Source organism: Acipenser ruthenus, chromosome 7 (genome assembly GCF_902713425.1).
Source record: "Acipenser ruthenus chromosome 7, fAciRut3.2 maternal haplotype, whole genome shotgun sequence".
Lineage (NCBI taxonomy): Eukaryota > Metazoa > Chordata > Actinopteri > Acipenseriformes > Acipenseridae > Acipenser > Acipenser ruthenus.
The window spans coordinates 41782663-41800470 of NC_081195.1; the positions used below are offsets into that span (position 1 = coordinate 41782663).

At 37.8% G+C, this 17808-nt stretch overlaps 3 protein-coding genes across 3 annotated transcripts in view; 1 reads left to right on the top strand and 2 right to left on the bottom strand.

Annotated features, from left to right (window-relative positions):
- The window catches only part of LOC117415436 (solute carrier family 41 member 2-like), a 30058-nt gene extending 27366 nt beyond the window's left edge, over positions 1 to 2692 (bottom strand). The window contains exon 1 of the mRNA XM_034025778.3: positions 2452 to 2692. The gene's annotated coding sequence lies outside the window, so the exon portion shown is untranslated. The remainder of the gene's footprint in view (positions 1 to 2451) is intronic.
- Positions 2693 to 7229: 4537 nt separating this feature from the next.
- On the top strand, positions 7230 to 14126 carry LOC117415486 (NOP protein chaperone 1-like). Its single transcript, XM_034025925.3, has 5 exons — positions 7230 to 7455; positions 7742 to 7856; positions 9636 to 9722; positions 10287 to 10423; positions 10825 to 14126. The coding sequence occupies exons 2-5, from the start codon at positions 7760 to 7762 to the stop codon at positions 11029 to 11031; spliced, it is 528 nt and encodes a 175-aa protein (XP_033881816.3). The 5' UTR covers positions 7230 to 7455; positions 7742 to 7759; the 3' UTR covers positions 11032 to 14126.
- LOC117415484 (mitochondrial 10-formyltetrahydrofolate dehydrogenase) overlaps positions 11983 to 17808 on the bottom strand; it is a 28924-nt gene continuing 23098 nt past the window's right edge. The window contains exons 21-23 of the mRNA XM_034025924.3: positions 17646 to 17751; positions 17180 to 17379; positions 11983 to 13540 (exon numbers count right to left, since the gene is read on the bottom strand). Coding sequence (XP_033881815.2) covers positions 13485 to 13540; positions 17180 to 17379; positions 17646 to 17751 — 362 coding nt within the window. The 3' untranslated portion in view covers positions 11983 to 13484. The remainder of the gene's footprint in view (positions 13541 to 17179; positions 17380 to 17645; positions 17752 to 17808) is intronic.

Sequence of the window (17808 nt, forward strand, 5' to 3'; positions counted from 1 at the left end):
TGAAAAAGTGGGGACAAGAACACTCTCCTGGTGAAGCGCAAGACCACCAGAAAGCAAGGCCTGCAAAATAAATTAGTGCAGTTCCAGGTACCATGCTTTAAAATTAAAACACGCGTTTGCCAAAACATAGATTTCTTTCAAAAGCACACATTTGGGACCTGTATAGTGAATGGATTTGCATGGTTTGAAAATGCATTGATTATTTGATTTAGCTTAAATTCACTTTAAATGTGACTTTAAACAGTTTAGCATCAGGCTTTTCATATTGCTGACGAGATCTATACAGAACAGGCCTGTGTGGTTCTTCGCACTACATACACTGTGTATCATAACAGTGGTTATTTTTGGGGGGGTATGGAGAATTTTTTTTTTTTTAAATACTTTCACAAACACCACTACACCTATCATAGGGCACTCCAGGAGCCAACTCAGGTTAGCAAATCAGTCTCTTCCTAATAAAATGGTTGCCCCTAGTAGATTCCCATAGTTCTTCTCTGACAACTGGGACAACCTGCGATCCATTCCCCTAGAACTGTGCATGTCTAAACATAGGATGTATTGCAACTATTTACAGATTCTGGATTTAGCACCTTCTTGGGAACTGGGACATTCTCATCTCATGTATTTATTCAAGTGAGTGTACTGTTACTTTATGGTATATAAAGGAACTAATTTGTTTTGAGCCAGCTCAGATTCTTCTCTGAACTTCTGTTAATTGTTTTTGCTGTTTAATGAGTTAACTTTCAACGTATTCTTTGTTTATTCTGATCAGCAGCATAAACTGTGCATGAGTGGTAATCCACAATTCTTCACTGTATCAAGTGAATCAGACTTACAGAAAGACTCCCTACAGGTCTAATTCGCCATAAGCAGGTTAGACATGAGGCCCTTTTTGGTGAATTGTGCCCACTCAGTTTGTCACATGTTAAAGCAGTTTATCAGATACTATATGAAGAACACATTGGGAGTTATTGCACAATTAAAAAGTTTCATGATTATTTGTTAAGAAACAAAGTCCAAAACATGTAGCTTATATCGCACACCAACTACTTTATATAATTACCAGTATTTTCATTCCTGGGTGCTACCTCCCAAATATACCAATATTATTTCTGATTAATGCACGTCGAGGTGCAACACTATAATAATAGAAGATCGTAGATCAAATTTCCATCCTTTATTATTTAAAAAGAACAAAGATAAAAAACAGCGCAACGTTTCCGCCAGATGTTTCAAGCTGTACCCAAATATACCCGGACAGCAATATGGTGAGCTTGTTTCCAAGGCAACGTTAAACTTGTGACCCAATGCCTGCCATCAACTACTCTAGGCTTCCACCACCCATTATTATTTTCCCAGTTTTAAGAGCCTTGGACCTAAAAAAAATATTATAAAACCAATCTCTATTGACAAAGCAAAACACAGTCAACCCATGAAATAAGACACACCAATAACTAATTATAAATACTGCCATTGCAAAAATTTGCATTGTAACTTTGCATTTACCACACTGTGTGCTGTACATTGCTTTACTATCTTTTAGTTTTACAAAGATATCATGAAGTGATTATTGTATCCTGGTACATAAAAAGACAAACAACATATTTAAATAGATACCCCTTTAGTCCTCTATTCAACATTTCATCTTGCCGGCGTATTTCTGATAATGGTACATTATTATAATAATTAAATTAACTTTAAATAAATTACAAACTGCTGTACAATAATACATTAGTTACCAGCATTTATGGATTTACTAGGTTCATTGTTGTATATATAAAATGAATGACAGAGGTCGTGATTAAATTCATGAGGTATTTACAAGTATATTTAAATATACTCCACACCAGTATGTATTTTGCTGTATCATAAGAATAGCAGTCGGAGTTTGTTTTCATTAGTTTCGACCAGTGTGACAGCGGGGGTAACAAAGTGATGTAGAAGCGCATCATCTTAATGCGCCTTAGTTTTATTCCTAAAAGTTTAAATTGATTGATTGATTGATTGATTGATTGAGATAGATAGATAGATAGATAGATAGATAAATTAAAATCTAGGGGATGTGAAATGAGGCCAAATACAGTAACTGTCCGTATAATACCAAACAGAAAAACAACCATGCCCTAGCTACCGAAATCGGCATCTTGACACGACAAATACATAAACAGACCTCCTCTTTGCAACAATACAGATAAAAGACAAGTTAGAGCAAACTGAATAGGTAAACACTATATTGTATCGTAAAAATACCTCGTGATTTTCAGCAATATTTGCAAACTTGTTTTAAAAAAAGCTCCATTTTGTATATATTTAATATTATTTAACCACAGAACCCGTAATAATTACAAAATCTCGTATCAAGGTTTTGGAATCACGGTTTTAAAAAGTAGCATTATTGGACACAAATAACGTTCATCAAACAAAGACACAGCGTGGAACACTATTCCTTACCTCGTAAAGGATGTTGTTGTTTTTTCCAGCACGAGTTTGCTGTTCTTTTTCAGTAAAATCTTCAAAAATGTTGTTATGATTTTACCGCTGCCCTCTTTCTCTTCCTCTCTAGGCAGCCTTTTTTACGGGATGTCCCTATTTCTTCCATGTATGACAACTCATTGCTTGACTCACCGGCACAGACACACAAGGCAGCCCCGCCCCCACTGCGCCTGCGCAGGAACATGCTGCTCTTGTTGCTCTCAAATAAAATTAAAACGCTATCCGGTCTCAGCACCACTGACTAATAAAGATTTAAAAAAACATACTTTGGGTTTGTTATAAAAAAATATTTTATATTCCCAATTCTTACTGTTAAGCAGCACACCAGCAGTTGGTGAAATTTTTAGCAGGGCGGTACAGTAGCTCAGTTGTTGGAGTGCAGGAATATTACACAAGGTCTATAGCGGTTAAATGAGGCTGAGATTGAATTGCAATTATGGCGCTCCTGTTATCCTTATATAACAAACACTGTAATAAAGGTAATGTCAAACGATATAAAGTATAAAGATAATGATACCTTAATTAAAATGTTATTCTTGGCTCAGTGATAAATACTCAGAATTCAGAAGTCGTAGATTGTGTTGCTTAGTAGAGAATTCGATTTCAGTGCAGAAAACGTCAGGTTGCAGGACAAGATAACGGGGTCCATTGTAATGGTCTCAGGAACAGCAAATCTAAATACAGCTGGGGCTTTCCCAGGAGTCATTCACTGACCGTATTAACATTACTAAATATTAAAAAAAAAAAAAAAAACAACAACAACAGTGAAATGAAATCTGTGAATAAATCTGGTTAAATTATATATATATATATATATATATATATATATATATATATATATATATATATATATATATATATATATATATATAATACTGATGCAAAATGGCACCCAGTGAAAAAACTTAGAAGGAAGTTTCCTAACCTACACCAATCTTGGATGCAGGTACTCCGTTATACTGATGTACCATTGGTATAGATGCCATTAAAATCTTCAAAGGGAAATCAAAGACTTGGCCAAGTGTCCATTATCTAACTGTACAGTCCAGTATTTGAATGATTTGCTTCATGCCCTGTATGTATTTTGCTATGTCCAGTATTTTCTTTCATTTGTACAAAAACTTGTTTTAATATGTGCAGTACAACTTAATGCTTTGTCAAACGTTTTTTTAGAGATGACAAAGTTGATGTCTTAATTTGTTATGTCTGAGATTGAATTATTTATATATCACCAGTGCAGCATTTCAAAAAGGTTTGTATTCCACATTAAGTCTCCTCTGGAATCTCCTTTTAGTATGGAAGAGACTATGTTTAGAGCAATACCAATATTACTAAAGTGCAATCCATCAAGCCAACTCAGGTTATATGCTCAACAGATTAAGGGAAATTAAATACTGGGAAATGGCAGTAGACTTTATAGAATTGAAGCTCTGTGTCTACTGACATCAACAAATGAGCTCAGCTGTTTGGGGAAAAAAAAGTTAAAATGCAGCTTTAGGCCTATATTTGTTCAGTTTAATAATGTTCCATCAGTAACTACCAATATAGTATACTGCTGGAAACAAATATGAATCAAGGCTTTGACGTAACATTGTAAAAAGACACATCCCATTGATCTCAGTGTTCCTTTTTGATTTAGGTGCTGCTTGTCACAAGATATTACTGCACAAAATGATTTCTGTTGATTTCCACAAAATTAACTCCATATATTTACCATATAGAATTAACATATGGCTGGGTGCGGAATATGAACCAATGGTGATGTACAAAAGGTACAGAATATGGAAACTGAATTACAGTCCAAGATAAAGTATTGTAGTCAAGGTTTTATTTTGTTCATTTATTATTAATTTCAGATTACTTATGCAGACTTTTTGAAATACACACTACTGTACCTTCAAAGGGGGCCTGCATGCAACAGTAGCAGCAAGATTTAAATACAGAACACAAATTCTATAACCTGCTAGGATGAATACATAACAATATTTAAAAAGTATGCTCTAAAAAAGAGTATACTCTTTTAAAAGCTTTAAAGGGAAGAAGCTTTAAACACAAGCTCAGCATAGACCATCTATCTATCTCATATAAATAATTTGTTGGATTAGCAAGGAAATTCCAAGACTAGAAGGCAGACAATGCATTCAGCTATAACGAGATGGGACCCTTGCATCAGAATTAGATTGACGAGTAAGTCTCCACTAATGAGGAGGTTAGCTTAGCTTGAAAACAAACATGTTCACAAAGCTTTTAGATATGAGAAACATTTTAGTAGCACAAACAGTTTCTTATATATATATATATATATATATATATATATATATATATATATATATATATATATATATATATATATATTTTGTATATATACTGTATATGTAAGAAAAAAGGACCATCACTGATAGGGTGCATTCTTGGTTGGGGGGTCAAGTTCATATTTGTTACCTTGGTGTCTTGCAACAAAACCACCCATTCAGGAGTGCAGTGTGACCTGGCAGCCCCTGTATAAGGTTATCATGACCACAGCCACACAGCTCCCTTCCAAGTTACACTTGTTTACTGTGACAGGATAGCAGCAGGACAGAGACTCAGATGCCAGGACTGCAGTACAAGCACTAAAGCACACATTAATAAACAAAAATAACAAAAGTACAAACAAAAAGGCACAAGGGTAAAAATAAAGGTTTAAATAAAACATAGTTTGGGCATTCGCCTTCACTACATTACAAAAACAACCTGAAGAAACACAGTAAGAAAAACCAGTATACACTCACCAAACTCCTCTTCCCAAACGGAGCTCTGGGCTCTCCTTCTATGTGATGTGGCTGCTCCCAATTAACACAAATCATTATATTTGGGAGCAGCCACATTCTTACATGTTTTTGGCAGGGACAGGAATTAACCCCATCCCTGCTAACCACCACCAAAACACAAGCAAAACACCACAATATTTACAGGCAGAGCTCTTGCTCTGCCACATTTACAGATAAGTAGTTCTATGATAACATTTCGATGGGTTACTATGCTTGTTTTGTAAAATAAAAATGTGTGTATACTGAAATTAATATTTATGACATATATGTCACTTTCACAGTTTATAGAACCCAGAGATTATTTTCAATAAAAGTGAATTAAAAGAGAATTAAAAAGTAGAGACTAAAGGAGATTTGCTGAGTGATGTGTTTCCTCATTATGTACTTTATTCATCTATTCTAAATGTTACAAATAGTACACAAATGACAACGACCTGTTCCAAGGTCCTGTCCTGTTTTTATCTATACCCCACTTACAGAATTACTACAGTACCAAAGCTTTTGGGAATTTAACTAATTACTCTGGGTAAAGACAAGACTTATTGTCAAATTACTATTTGATTATTATTTGGAAACAGTTCTCCATTTTGGAAAAGTTTTCACAAGAAGATCATTGAGATAGTATTTCAATTGCACACTCAGACATCTTTACAGATAAATGTCAAGATATAAAGACATATTTCACATGCAAAAAGAGGAACTCCAGAGGTAGTCACTTGTGCGTTGTGCTTGTGTACTTTGTTATACAAGAAAAGCCAATTAAGTGAAGCAATCATGGTGAGTTTTAAAACACGCCTAATTGGTATATAAAAAGAAGGCTGTGATGTATGGTAACTGTCTGAAGCACATTTAAAACATTATGTTGTGTATCATCTTAAGGACTCCATCCTACATTGTAAACTGAGTGTACATGAATAAATCGTATTCTTTCATGTTGAAAAATTTAACAGACAAAACCTACAGGCCTGGCTGATCTTTCCAGTCTAAGTTCAAGAAGCAACAGCTTGCTTAAAAGCTTATGTGACCCTTCACCTTTAACCCTTTAAGGTACAAGGAACATATGTGCCCCTCAAATAAAATTATGTTAAATTTCTTATTTTTGCAATGAGGTGCACAAAACAGGGTTTAAAATTTACTGACAGGTTGGCACAGGTCTTCCAAATAATTCTTGTCCTTGTGATACTTGAGCAACTCTCAAATGTATATTAAGAAGAAACCATTTGAACAACCGCTCTACACCTTTTGTACCTTAAGGGATACATCATTCTCTACTCTGAAAAGAGGAAACGCTTCTCAGTCGCTGACAGTCCTACTGTGAAATCTTTAGCATCTTTCTGATTTACATGTTGGTCTACTGACCAATTCACAAAGTGGTAGTTCTCCATAAATAGGTGTCAGAAGCTCTTTAATCTCATAAGCACAATTGGCCCATGAAGACCACACTGTTGTAATGTATCACTCTTCTAGGTGGATGTGAATCGCTGTGAGTGTCTCACAAGAATATTGCAATGTTTCAGGTGGCCTGAAATAGATGATGATGTTGCATTCCCTTTTTCTGTGTTTTTATTGCAAGGTTCCAAATCTCTCTTCACCATGAAGATCAGGTAAAATACGGTACCTGTGATTACTGAAAAATACAGTAATACAGGTTTGGCTAAGACATGTTACCCCTTTCAAGAATATTAGCAAGTCAGGCATTTTTTAAGTCCTATCTTTGTGCTACAGACACTTCATAACTAAATACCGGAACGTAATTGGGTTAGGGAGAAAACATTTTGGTGTTCATCTAAACAACATGATGGTGGTGGTTTCAATTCAAATGAAAAATCTAAAACCCATATAACTTTAACCCTCCACTAACAAGGGGGCAGTAGTAGTTTTAGTGGTTATTTGCATTACGATTAGCAGGTCACTTGTGATCTCTGCATCGTCTCTGTAGTTCACAGCCGCAGCCAGTCTCCCGCAGTAACTTTCCAAAGCTGCCCTGAGCTGTGCAGAATCTGCAGATTTCTGTGGGTGGAGTTGAGTGACGTCTTGCAGCAGCCCTCGAAGAATGCGCATCTCCACGATTCTGTGCAGAGCTGCGGAAATTTGCGCTATAAGAACACGACCAGAAGTCTCCTGAACAGACTGGGATACTCAATTAAGGAATGTATGTCAGTTATGCTCATAGTATTGTGTATCTTATGAAAATGATACACATTCGTTCTGATTCATTTAGAGTCTGATATATATATATATGGTGACGGTTTTGCGGCTGAGCTCACGCAGACGGCGAACTAGAACTGGTTTTGCGCAGAACCTAAGCAGAATCTACGCAGAATCTGCGCACATTGGTGAAAGTCTGCGCGTCGCGAACGCAACCAGTATCACGAACGCAACCATAGTCTTTGTGTAGCCTGATACAATGACCCGGATGTTGTTACTTTGCTTGTGAGGTGCTCGTGTACGGAAGTATGGATGGCTGCAGGGTATTGAAAGGTGGCGAAGAGACGGCGCAAAAACAACAGAAAACAATTTCTAAGGAATTGCTGTCTGTTGGAAATGGAGGAGGTATGTGACAATTTAGTTGCAAATCTATCAGTTCAAACTTATTTTCTCGATTGTTTCCGGTATTTCATAACGATCGGAACTAAAATACAGCACACACACACACACACACACACACACATATATATATATATATATATATATATATATATATATATATATATATATATACAGCGCTGGAAAAAATTAAGAGACCACTGCAAAATTATCAGTTTCTCTGGTTTTACTATTTATAGGTATGTGTTTGGGTAAAATGAACATTTTTGTTTTATTCTATAAACTACTGACAACATTTCTCCCAAATTCCAAATAAAAATATTATCATTTAGAGCATTTATTTGCAGAAAATGACAACTGGTCAAAATAACAAAAAAGATGCAGTGTTGTCGGACCTCGAATAATGCAAAGAAAATAAGTTCATATTCATTTTTAAACAACACAAAACTAATGTTTTAACTTAGGAAGAGTTCAGAAATCAGTATTTGGTGGAATAACCCTGATTTTCAAGCACAGCTTTCATGCGTCTTGGCATGCTCTCCACCAGTCTTTCACTTTGATGTTGGGTGACTTTATGCCACTCCTGGCGCAAAAATTCAAGCAGCTCGGCTTTGTTTGATGGCTTGTGACCATCCATCTTCCAGGACAACCTTGTACTTGGCTTGATTCATGCGTCCTTCACAAAGACAAATCTGCCCAATTCCAGCCTTGCTGAAGCACCCCCAGATGAGTCCAATTTTCATCTTTGCCCAACACCTGGTCGTCTAATGGTTAGACGGAGACCTGGAGAGGACTACAAGCCACAGTGTCTCGCACCCACTGTGAAATGTGGTGGAGGATCGGTGATGATCTGGGGGTGCTTCAGCAAGGCTGGAATCGGGCAGCTTTGGCATGAATCAAGCCAAGTACAAGGTTGTCCTGGAAGAAAACTTGCTTCCTTCTGCTCTGACAATGTTCTCCAACTCTGAGGATTGGTTTTTCAATGCTCCATGCCACACAGCCAGGTCAATCAAGGTGTGGATGGAGGACCACCAGATCAAGACCCTGTCATGGCCAGCCCAATCTCCAGACCTGAACCCCATTGAAAACCTCTGGAATGTGATCAAGAGGAAGATGGATGGTCACAAGCCATCAAACAAAGCCGAGCTGCTTGAATTTTTGCGCCAGGAGTGGCATAAAGTCACCCAACATCAATGTGAAAGACTGGTGGAGAGCATGCCAAGACGCATGAAAGCTGTGCTTTAAAATCAGGGTTATTCCACCAAATATTGATTTCTGAACTCTTCCTAAGTTAAAACATTAGTATTGTGTTGTTTAAAAATGAATATGAACTTATTTTCTTTGCATTATTCGAGGTCTGACAACACTGCATCTTTTTTGTTATTTTGACCAGTTGTCATTTTCTGCAAATAAATGCTCTAAATGACAATATTTTTATTTGGAATTTGGGAGAAATGTTGTCAGTAGTTTATAGAATAAAACAAAAATGTTCATTTTACCCAAACACATACCTATAAATAGTAAAACCAGAGAAACTGATAATTTTGCAGTGGTCTCTTAATTTTTTCCAGAGCTGTATACACACACACAAATACACCACAGCATGTCATTTGTATTGAACCGATAAATGGTTATGCAGGTAACAGACCTTTTACTTAAAGCCAGTTTGAGGAACCAAGTAAATGTGTGATGTTTTCGTTTCATAGATTACATATTGAGCTTTTTCTAGGGTGCATATTTCCTTGCGCCTTAAAAATGTTTCTGTTTTTTCTCTATTCCCCACAGGCATTCATGACAAACTGCTCCTAAACTCGAAGCGCTCCAGTAAAAATGTGACTTCCCCGCAGATTGCGAAGGTCCCAAGGAGCGGTGGTGAGGTTAGATTTCCAAATGAGGAATATCTACCAGCTATTGCCATAGAATTCCCAAAGGCTACACGTTTTTCTTCTGTTAGTCGGGGTGTTTGACTGTACTGTGGGGGTGGAGGGTTTCAGTGGCTGCCCATATTGGCTCATCACTAGGGTTTTTTATTTTTTATTTTCATGAATGGGACATTTTATAAATTAATTAAAAACAAAAACAAAACATTAAGATTCTTAAGGGCGTGTGTAATTTTTAATTGCCATGACTATAAGGATGTTTGCAATCAAAGTTGCTCTGGGTTTGGTTGCTATAATATCAAGGTATCATGTTTATTTAAATTTTCCTTTACTTGGCATGTATTGAGCAGGTTAACAGAGGTAAAAGGTCAGGCATAGTCATGTGATTTGAATGGAATGATGAAGGATGTTCTTTTCAGGCATTTGGGATCCACAGCCAAGCTCAATGCAAGCTCTAAGCCAGGTTAAGGCAGACTCATACTTTGTACCTGACAGAAGTGTTTTCAGTTATTGTATGCATGTCTTTTTAAGGGAACTGTCCATTTCTGTGTTCCAGTATTAGACAGACTGCAGAGTTTTCTACCACAGATGGCCCAGGCCAATGAGAGACTGGAACTGCAGATGGAGGAATCTCCAGCTGGCCAGTTCGATATTGAGAACATTGAAGGCAATCATGGGAAAATCATTGAGATGGTAAAGCGTGATTACAGTATTAGTCAGTATATAATGACACAAAACGTAACACTTTAAATAGGGTGTATGGGCAACGAGGACCACACTGACTTGACAGAATTCAAATCTTCTCTTGGTCCATGATAGTGTTTTTTTTATTTTTTTTTATAAACCCACTACTTGACTTGGACAGTAGAATGGTGAAGGAGCAGATTTTAATTGTGTGTGATAATGGTATAACACCCATGTTTAGTTTCTTTTGGACTTTGCCGATAATTGACTGGAAATGATGTAGCCTGTTTGGTTTAGAAGACACATTTGATGACAAAGTAGCTGATGTGAGACTGTACTGTGGTTGTACTATATACTACAAAATGGGTTCCTGATTTCTGTTGCTGACTAAGTTTCTGTTTCCTCGCCAGGATGTGGCGTTTGTGGAACTAGATGATTCTGACGGCTGTGAAACAGAAGAATCTGAATCGGAGGACGAAAGCTCTCAGTCTGAGGAAGACGAGCAGGGGGAGGAGGAGTATGGGGGCAGTGATATGAGGGAAGACCAACTCAAACTACCTGGGAGTCGGGTGAAGAGGACAGGAAAGATTGAAGTGCTAGAGAGCATGAATGGTTAGCCCATGTGCAAAAGCAGTTATTTGTTGAACCTCATTTGTGAAAGACTTGACAGGGACCCAGGATCATGAAATCATAACCTGCAGGGTTGCTGTTCTGTACTTTTCAAATTCAAAATCTGCAAAAGTAGGCCCGGTAGTGATGATTTTTTACCCAAACCAGCTACTAGGAACCGAACAAGGACTGATGGACCAAATGGCCTCCTCTCATTTGTAATTTTTTTTTAGGGTGGACTTTTCTGCTGGTATCCCCAAAGCAGTTCCAGGTCCTAAATAAACACCAGATGACTGGTTAATTGGGATGGATCTGGGATATTTAGTGCATGCAGACAGTATTTAATTAACAACTGGAGAATTAAAGCCTCAATGTTCCAAGCAGAGGCAGTATCAGGCATTTCCACATGTGGATCAGTTATTGGATTTCCCTAGTGCATTTTTAGTCCATGGCATCTTGGTGTGCCGTTGGCAAAGTGCTTTGTGGGGCCAGTTGTAATACTGATTTTGTGATGTGAAAAGGGTCTGGGAAACACTGATTTCACCTTTTGATCAATGCAGACCTGAGTATATCTGTAGCCCATAGAATTAGCTACCCATTTATTTAGTTACCCTACCTTGACTGAAACAAAAGGTTTTGTAACGATCATGATATAGATGGATATCTGTTTTATATACTGTATATAATATTTTGAGATGGATACAATAATGCATATATTACAAGTTAAAATGTATGTCATTTCTGCTTTTGCGTTTCTAAAAGTAAGAGGAAGGTATTGATTTTATACGTTGTGTTTCAGCTGGCTAAAATGTCCAAACATTATAATCTTTTTTTTTTTTTTTTTACAGTTTGTTTTTCCTATTTACATCAACACAAAACATAAGAAAGAGTGCTGAGGTTTGTTTTTGTGAACAGTATCATTAAAGTATTTGCCAAGACAAGTCCCAAATGGTCATACATACAAGAAAAAAAAAAAGTTTATTTACTTGAAATATTTATATAGGGTAGCCCTTTGTACAGGCAACAAGGGTCAATAGCCCTGTTTATAAGGAGATGCATACAGGTTTTAAAATGCAATAAGACAAGCTCATCTGGATTTAATCCAAACATCTCAAGTTTCCTGGAGTTTTAGTTCAAAATTAAAAAATTGAAATCTTTGCTGTAACATCTTTCCATTACATGTTTATATTTATCCACATTTAGAGAAATGACCACTTCATCTAAAAGTGGTACTGGTACATAAGCAGCTAAACCATGTTTGATATGGCCTATTAAACCTAAACAATATGTTTTTCACCACACACAGCAAGTTTTAGTCGCAACGTTTAGCATGATTGCTAAACACTGGTCATTTAAATTCAAGGGACATGGTTAAATGTATGGCAGGTCTAAAAGTATAATTTATTTATTTATTTTACTTTTGGCACAGTTCAGTTATACTGTAACTATTGAGGTAAACGATCAATGTATCCATTACAGGTTTACCCCCAGCCCACAGGGCTTTTAATAGGTATGAGAAGAAACTAGGTTTAAGTCATGGAAAGAAAGAAGTTAAAGGATCTGAGGTTTCATGGGAAGGTAGTGCATGTCTTGTTTCCATCTGCAACTGGGACTCAGCAGCCCGTTATCTCTGCACGCTGGCAGAAATTGGTCTGCTGCATTAAGTTATGTAATGAGCACCACATTAGAGGCGTGTGTTAAACCTGCACTGTAGAACAGAGGGTTGGAGGTAGATGGAGAAGTTTATAAATATGAATTCTACAAAAATATGATATATATGATTTTGTGTAATGTCCAGCTATATGTTGGACTGCAGCAGCCTTATTTTTATATTAGAACAATGTGAGAGTGGTTTCAATGTGCAGATAGAAACGGCATTAGTGGTGGGGCTAGAACAAGAGTGGTCTAATACATTCTCAATGAGTTATAGAAACAGTCTAAGAAAGTTTTGGTTGATATAAAATGTAAAATAAAATACAATGAAATAAACAATCTTGTATTACATTAATACTCTTAATAGTTGAAGCATTTTTATAAATATAAAACGTGCTCTTTGTCAAAAACATGCTGAATGCACACAGACCACATTAACTGTCAGCCATCCAATTTCAACTTGGTGATATGATCTTGAGATTGCCCATTACCTGTGTATTTGGATTCAATTTAAAGGAAGTTAAGGAAGGAAAATTGTGACAAAACCTGCATATATCACGGGTGGAGAACAACTCAGTCTCTTTTCCCCAAGATTTCATAAATAAAAATCAGTAGGCACATGGATGTAGTAGTAGCGGTGAATGTAAGAAGCATCAGTTCACTCGATGTCCACTTATTTAGTTTTTGTTTTCTTGCTGTGTGAATTAACGGGTGAATCCTGTTAGCAGAATAAGGTGCTTGAGAGAGAATGGAATCTCCAGTTGGGATGGGTGGTTACTCTTTAGCAGTTTCTGAATGAACTCTTCCTTCAGTATTCCACAGTCACCGCTTTAGTCCTGAGGTATTCATGGAGAGCTTCTTCTCCTGTGTGGGGGAAAAGGGAAATAAGAAAATAAGAAAGTTTGTCTTTTAATTCTGTCAGGGGGTAGTACAATTAATGCAGTCCACTTGACATGGAATCACAGTGAAGTCTGAAACAGTATACATGAACGGATGGTTTTCACAGACCCTGTACATGGACGACCACACCTAGGGTAAAATTAGGTAGTCCAAGATTAGTGCATATCATGGTCTGGGAAACCAGCCAACAGTCTTGATGTTGTAAAGTTTGTCTATAGATTTACGTGTACGATTGCGGCAGACAAATTAAAGAAAAGTTTAACTAAATGGACCTGACAAGAACACATTGTCTCACTCCCAACACCCATCGCCTAGGTAACTAGCCTGCCATTGGGGCTTTTCCATTCCCTTTTAAGGAAAAATGATGTCATTGAGAGACTGCATTTAAACTGAGAATACTGAAATATTCTTGGTATTGCTCTGATCCGTGCTTGAAAAGAGGATACCTGCAAACTGTTGTCACCATGTAACCTTTAAGATGCCTGGTTGTAACTTTGCACCTCAGAACTTTTATCTTCAATAAACTATACTTATCTGGACTCAAAAAGAAGCAGCCTGTGACTTATTTTTCCTTTCTTCTTTTATTGCTTATCTCAATATTATGCATATGCTAGCTTGCAAGAAAAAGACAATCATAATGGTTTAATAACATGCAGTCAACCACACTTCTTGGCGTTGCAGTGGCAGTGCAGTTGTGAATATGCAGAAGCCTCTGCAAGGTGAAACATCCTTCTAGTTCTGATTAGAGAAGAAAAGCATATATCTCACTCAGAGGAGGATTAATGCACGGGGCCCCTGGGGAAAAAACACTGTAACACTACAGTGTGCGTCTGAATTCACAGACAATAAAAAATCTGGCAGTTATTAGTATTTGTGTACCAAACACCCAGTATGGATCAGCGTTACTTAAGCGGGAGTGCTAAGAGAAAGCTGAAGCAAGCCAAGGTGGTTAAAGAAGCTTCTTTGCTTGAAAAGATACCAAAAATAGATAAATATTTCAAGGAGCGATAGGAACGAGAAACAGCTGACGAAGATGACAATGCTGGTTCGGCAGACAGTGCTTCTGACAATGTAGGCCTTCAACATGAGGAGGAAGCTGCAGACGATGACCTGCGGGAAGCAGACTAGCCGGGACCAAGTGATGCAGGTGAATTTAGCAGCAATCCTGCATTGTGGAATAACATTGAAGGCAGTTTCAGGAGTTTTTGGATTGCTAAGGGTTCAGCTGCTTGTCAAAATAAAAACGTAAAAAAATTCCCTGCTTGTGCTCGGGTGATTGGAGGGAAGGCGTGTATGCTGCCTGAAGATCTGTTTTATTGTCGGCTTCACAACGGTGAATCTGTTACACACGACTGGCTTATTTACTCACCATCTTCTGGAAAGGTTTATTGCTTTGCCTGCAAACTTCATTCAACCAAAGTGCACACCTTTAATCGAAGGATTCGATGACTGGAAACACCCTGAACGCCTTTCTGAACATAAGAAAAGCTTGGAACACCAAAACTGTGTGCTGGCATGGACACGGCGTGCAAAGGCAACAGGTGATGCAGATCTAACATGGCAATTTCAGTCAAAGAGTCACTACTGGAGAGATGTCCTGAAGCGTGTTGCAGCAGTTATCAAATTCTTAAGTGAGCGTGGACTTGCGTTCCGTGGCCATGATGAACTGTTAGGATCACCACATAATGGAAACTATTTGGTGATTTTGGAGCTGATTGCTCAATTTGATCCAGTTGTTGCAGATCATATGGCTAAATTTGGACAGAAGGGCAAAGGTAATCCATCTTATCTGTCATCTGCTTGTGAAGAATTCATTGATTTGATGGGGCAGAAAATCAAAAACACAATAGCAACAGAACTTCAACAAGCCAAATATTGCATGTTGATCAGCTGACTGGTATTCAGATTTATCAAATTAGAGGGGAAAACTGTAGAACAAATTACTGGATTTGAGCAACTAGAGTATCACACAGGTGCAAGCCTTGCTGACTGTGTACTTGCAATGGTGAACATCTTGGGTTTGGACATCTCTAATTGCCGTGGACAATCATATGACAATGCCAGCAATATGTCGGGACAATACAGCGGTCTGCAGGCACATCTAAAATGACTAAACCCACTTATTCACTATGTTCCTTGTGCTGCCAATTCTTTAAATTTAGTGGGAGTAACAAAAGTTGTTCAAATGCTATTATTTTTTTCTGGTTTCTACAGTCGCAATATGCTTTCTGCTCAGCGTCAACATATCGCTGTAAACAGATTTTCCGTAATGAGGGTAGCCAGTCATTCTTGACACTCAAAAGTCTGTCAGACACAAGATGGAGCAGTTGCGCAGATTCCGTGAAAACTCTGTGTCAGAACTACAATACAATTCAGCAATCCCTAGAAGACCTGTCAAAAGATATGAACCAATCACATGACACCCAACTGGAAGCTGCTTCCCTTCAGAGCAAGATGAAACAATTGGAAGCCACCATTATGGCACAATTTTGGGACACCGTCCTTCAACTGTTTAAAATGACCAGTTTGCAGTTACAGAAAAGCAACATTGACCTGAATACAGCAGTTCAGTTACTGCAATCACTTGAATCATTTGTGGCTTCCCTGCGAGATGAATTCCATAATTTTGAAAATGGTGCTAAAAACACATGTAAGACTGTTTCACAAAATTATCAAAGTGATCTGACTCTGAAAATGAAAACAGTTTGCAGATGAATAGGGAGAACCTGAGACCTTACTTGAAGGAAGTCAAAAGTTTCGCATTGAGACTTTCTATGTTGTAACTGACAAGTTATTAGTTTCTCTTTATCACCGACCGGATGCCTACAGGATGCTGAACGATCGCTTTGGAATACTGCTTGAACACAACTTGTTGGACATAACTGCCATTCGAAGCATGCCGCTGAACTTGCTGCAGTTTACCCCAATGACTTAGAACAGAACTTTCCTGATGAACTCTTACAATTCAAATTCTTTGTACAGGATAAGCCAGACAAATCTCCTGCCAAATTGCTGCAAGTTTAACACAAAGTGGCCTTCAGTCAACATTCCCTAACATGTACATTGCTCTTAGACTTTTCATGACCCTACCTGTTATAAACTGTGAAGGAGAACATACATTCTCGATGATGGCAAGGACAAAAACTGAGATCAACAATGCATCAAAGGAGTCTGAATGCCTTGTGTCTAATAGCAATTGAGTCAGAACTGGTGCGACAAATTGACTTTGACGACATTTTACATAATTTTTACTCTTTCAAAGCTCTGAAGAAACCCTTTAGAAACCTAAACATTTAACGGGTCTATTTATTAATGCATTTTGATACATTCATGTTTTTAATAGGGTGGGGGCCTCCAATTTTCTTTGTGCCCAGGGCCCCAATGTCTGTCAGCAACTGAAACCAGATTTTGGCCTGATAGTAGAATTACTTTGTATTGATACCGATATATAAATACACACTTGGTGTACCATTTTTTCTAAGATATATTTGAGTGTCATCGTGTCAAGACCCAAATATGTTAAAAGATAAAATGTATGAATACAAGTATTTTACAAGAGTGGAGTTCAGTGCTGCAGAACATTAATTAGAGTGTCTCTCTTACCAAGGTCCTTCCCAAAGCCAGATTGTTTGAAGCCCCCGAATGGTGAGGCCACATCGGTCTTGTTGTAGGTGTTTATGAACACAGTCCCTGCCTCCAGCCTCTCGCTGACATACATGGCTTTGTTGATGTCCCGGGTGAACACTCCTGATGCCAGACCGAACTCTGTGTCGTTCGCCCTCTTTAGAACTCCATCCACGTCCCTGTGGGGAGGCAGCACAATTCAGTGACATAGAATAGAAATGATTTATCCTGCAGAATAGCCAAAACCCAGATGTCAGCATCTTGTATCTTGTGAGAGGGCCCTGATTCTGAACAGACTTCGAAGGATGTCAAGTTATTTAGATGTGTCACACACTGTTCAAGAAAGCTTCCCTTTATTTGTTTGCTGCTTAGCCTGCAATCCCCTAGCAACTGGCACACAAAGATATTTAACAGTATATACAAAGTATTATTCTGGAAAGCCTACCCATCTTTAAACTTGGATATGACCATGATGGGCCCAAATGACTCCTCTTTGGCAAGGTACATGTGATCCTCTACATCTGTAAACACGGTTGGTTCCATGAAATAGCCTAGAAAATGAGAGAAATGTTGTCAAAAGGGGGAAAGGGAACTCACAACTACAAGTT

What these genes read in the sequence shown, in the direction of transcription:
- LOC117415486 (XM_034025925.3), top strand. Translation starts at nt 7,760, where the DNA reads ATGGATGGCTGCAGGGTATTGAAAGGTGGCGAAGAGACGGCGCAAAAA. An exon ending in GTCTGTTGGAAATGGAGGAG is followed by an intron (nt 7,857 to 9,635) that starts GTATGTGACAAT and finishes TATTCCCCACAG; the next exon opens with GCATTCATGACAAACTGCTC. An exon ending in ATGGGAAAATCATTGAGATG is followed by an intron (nt 10,424 to 10,824) that starts GTAAAGCGTGAT and finishes TTTCCTCGCCAG; the next exon opens with GATGTGGCGTTTGTGGAACT.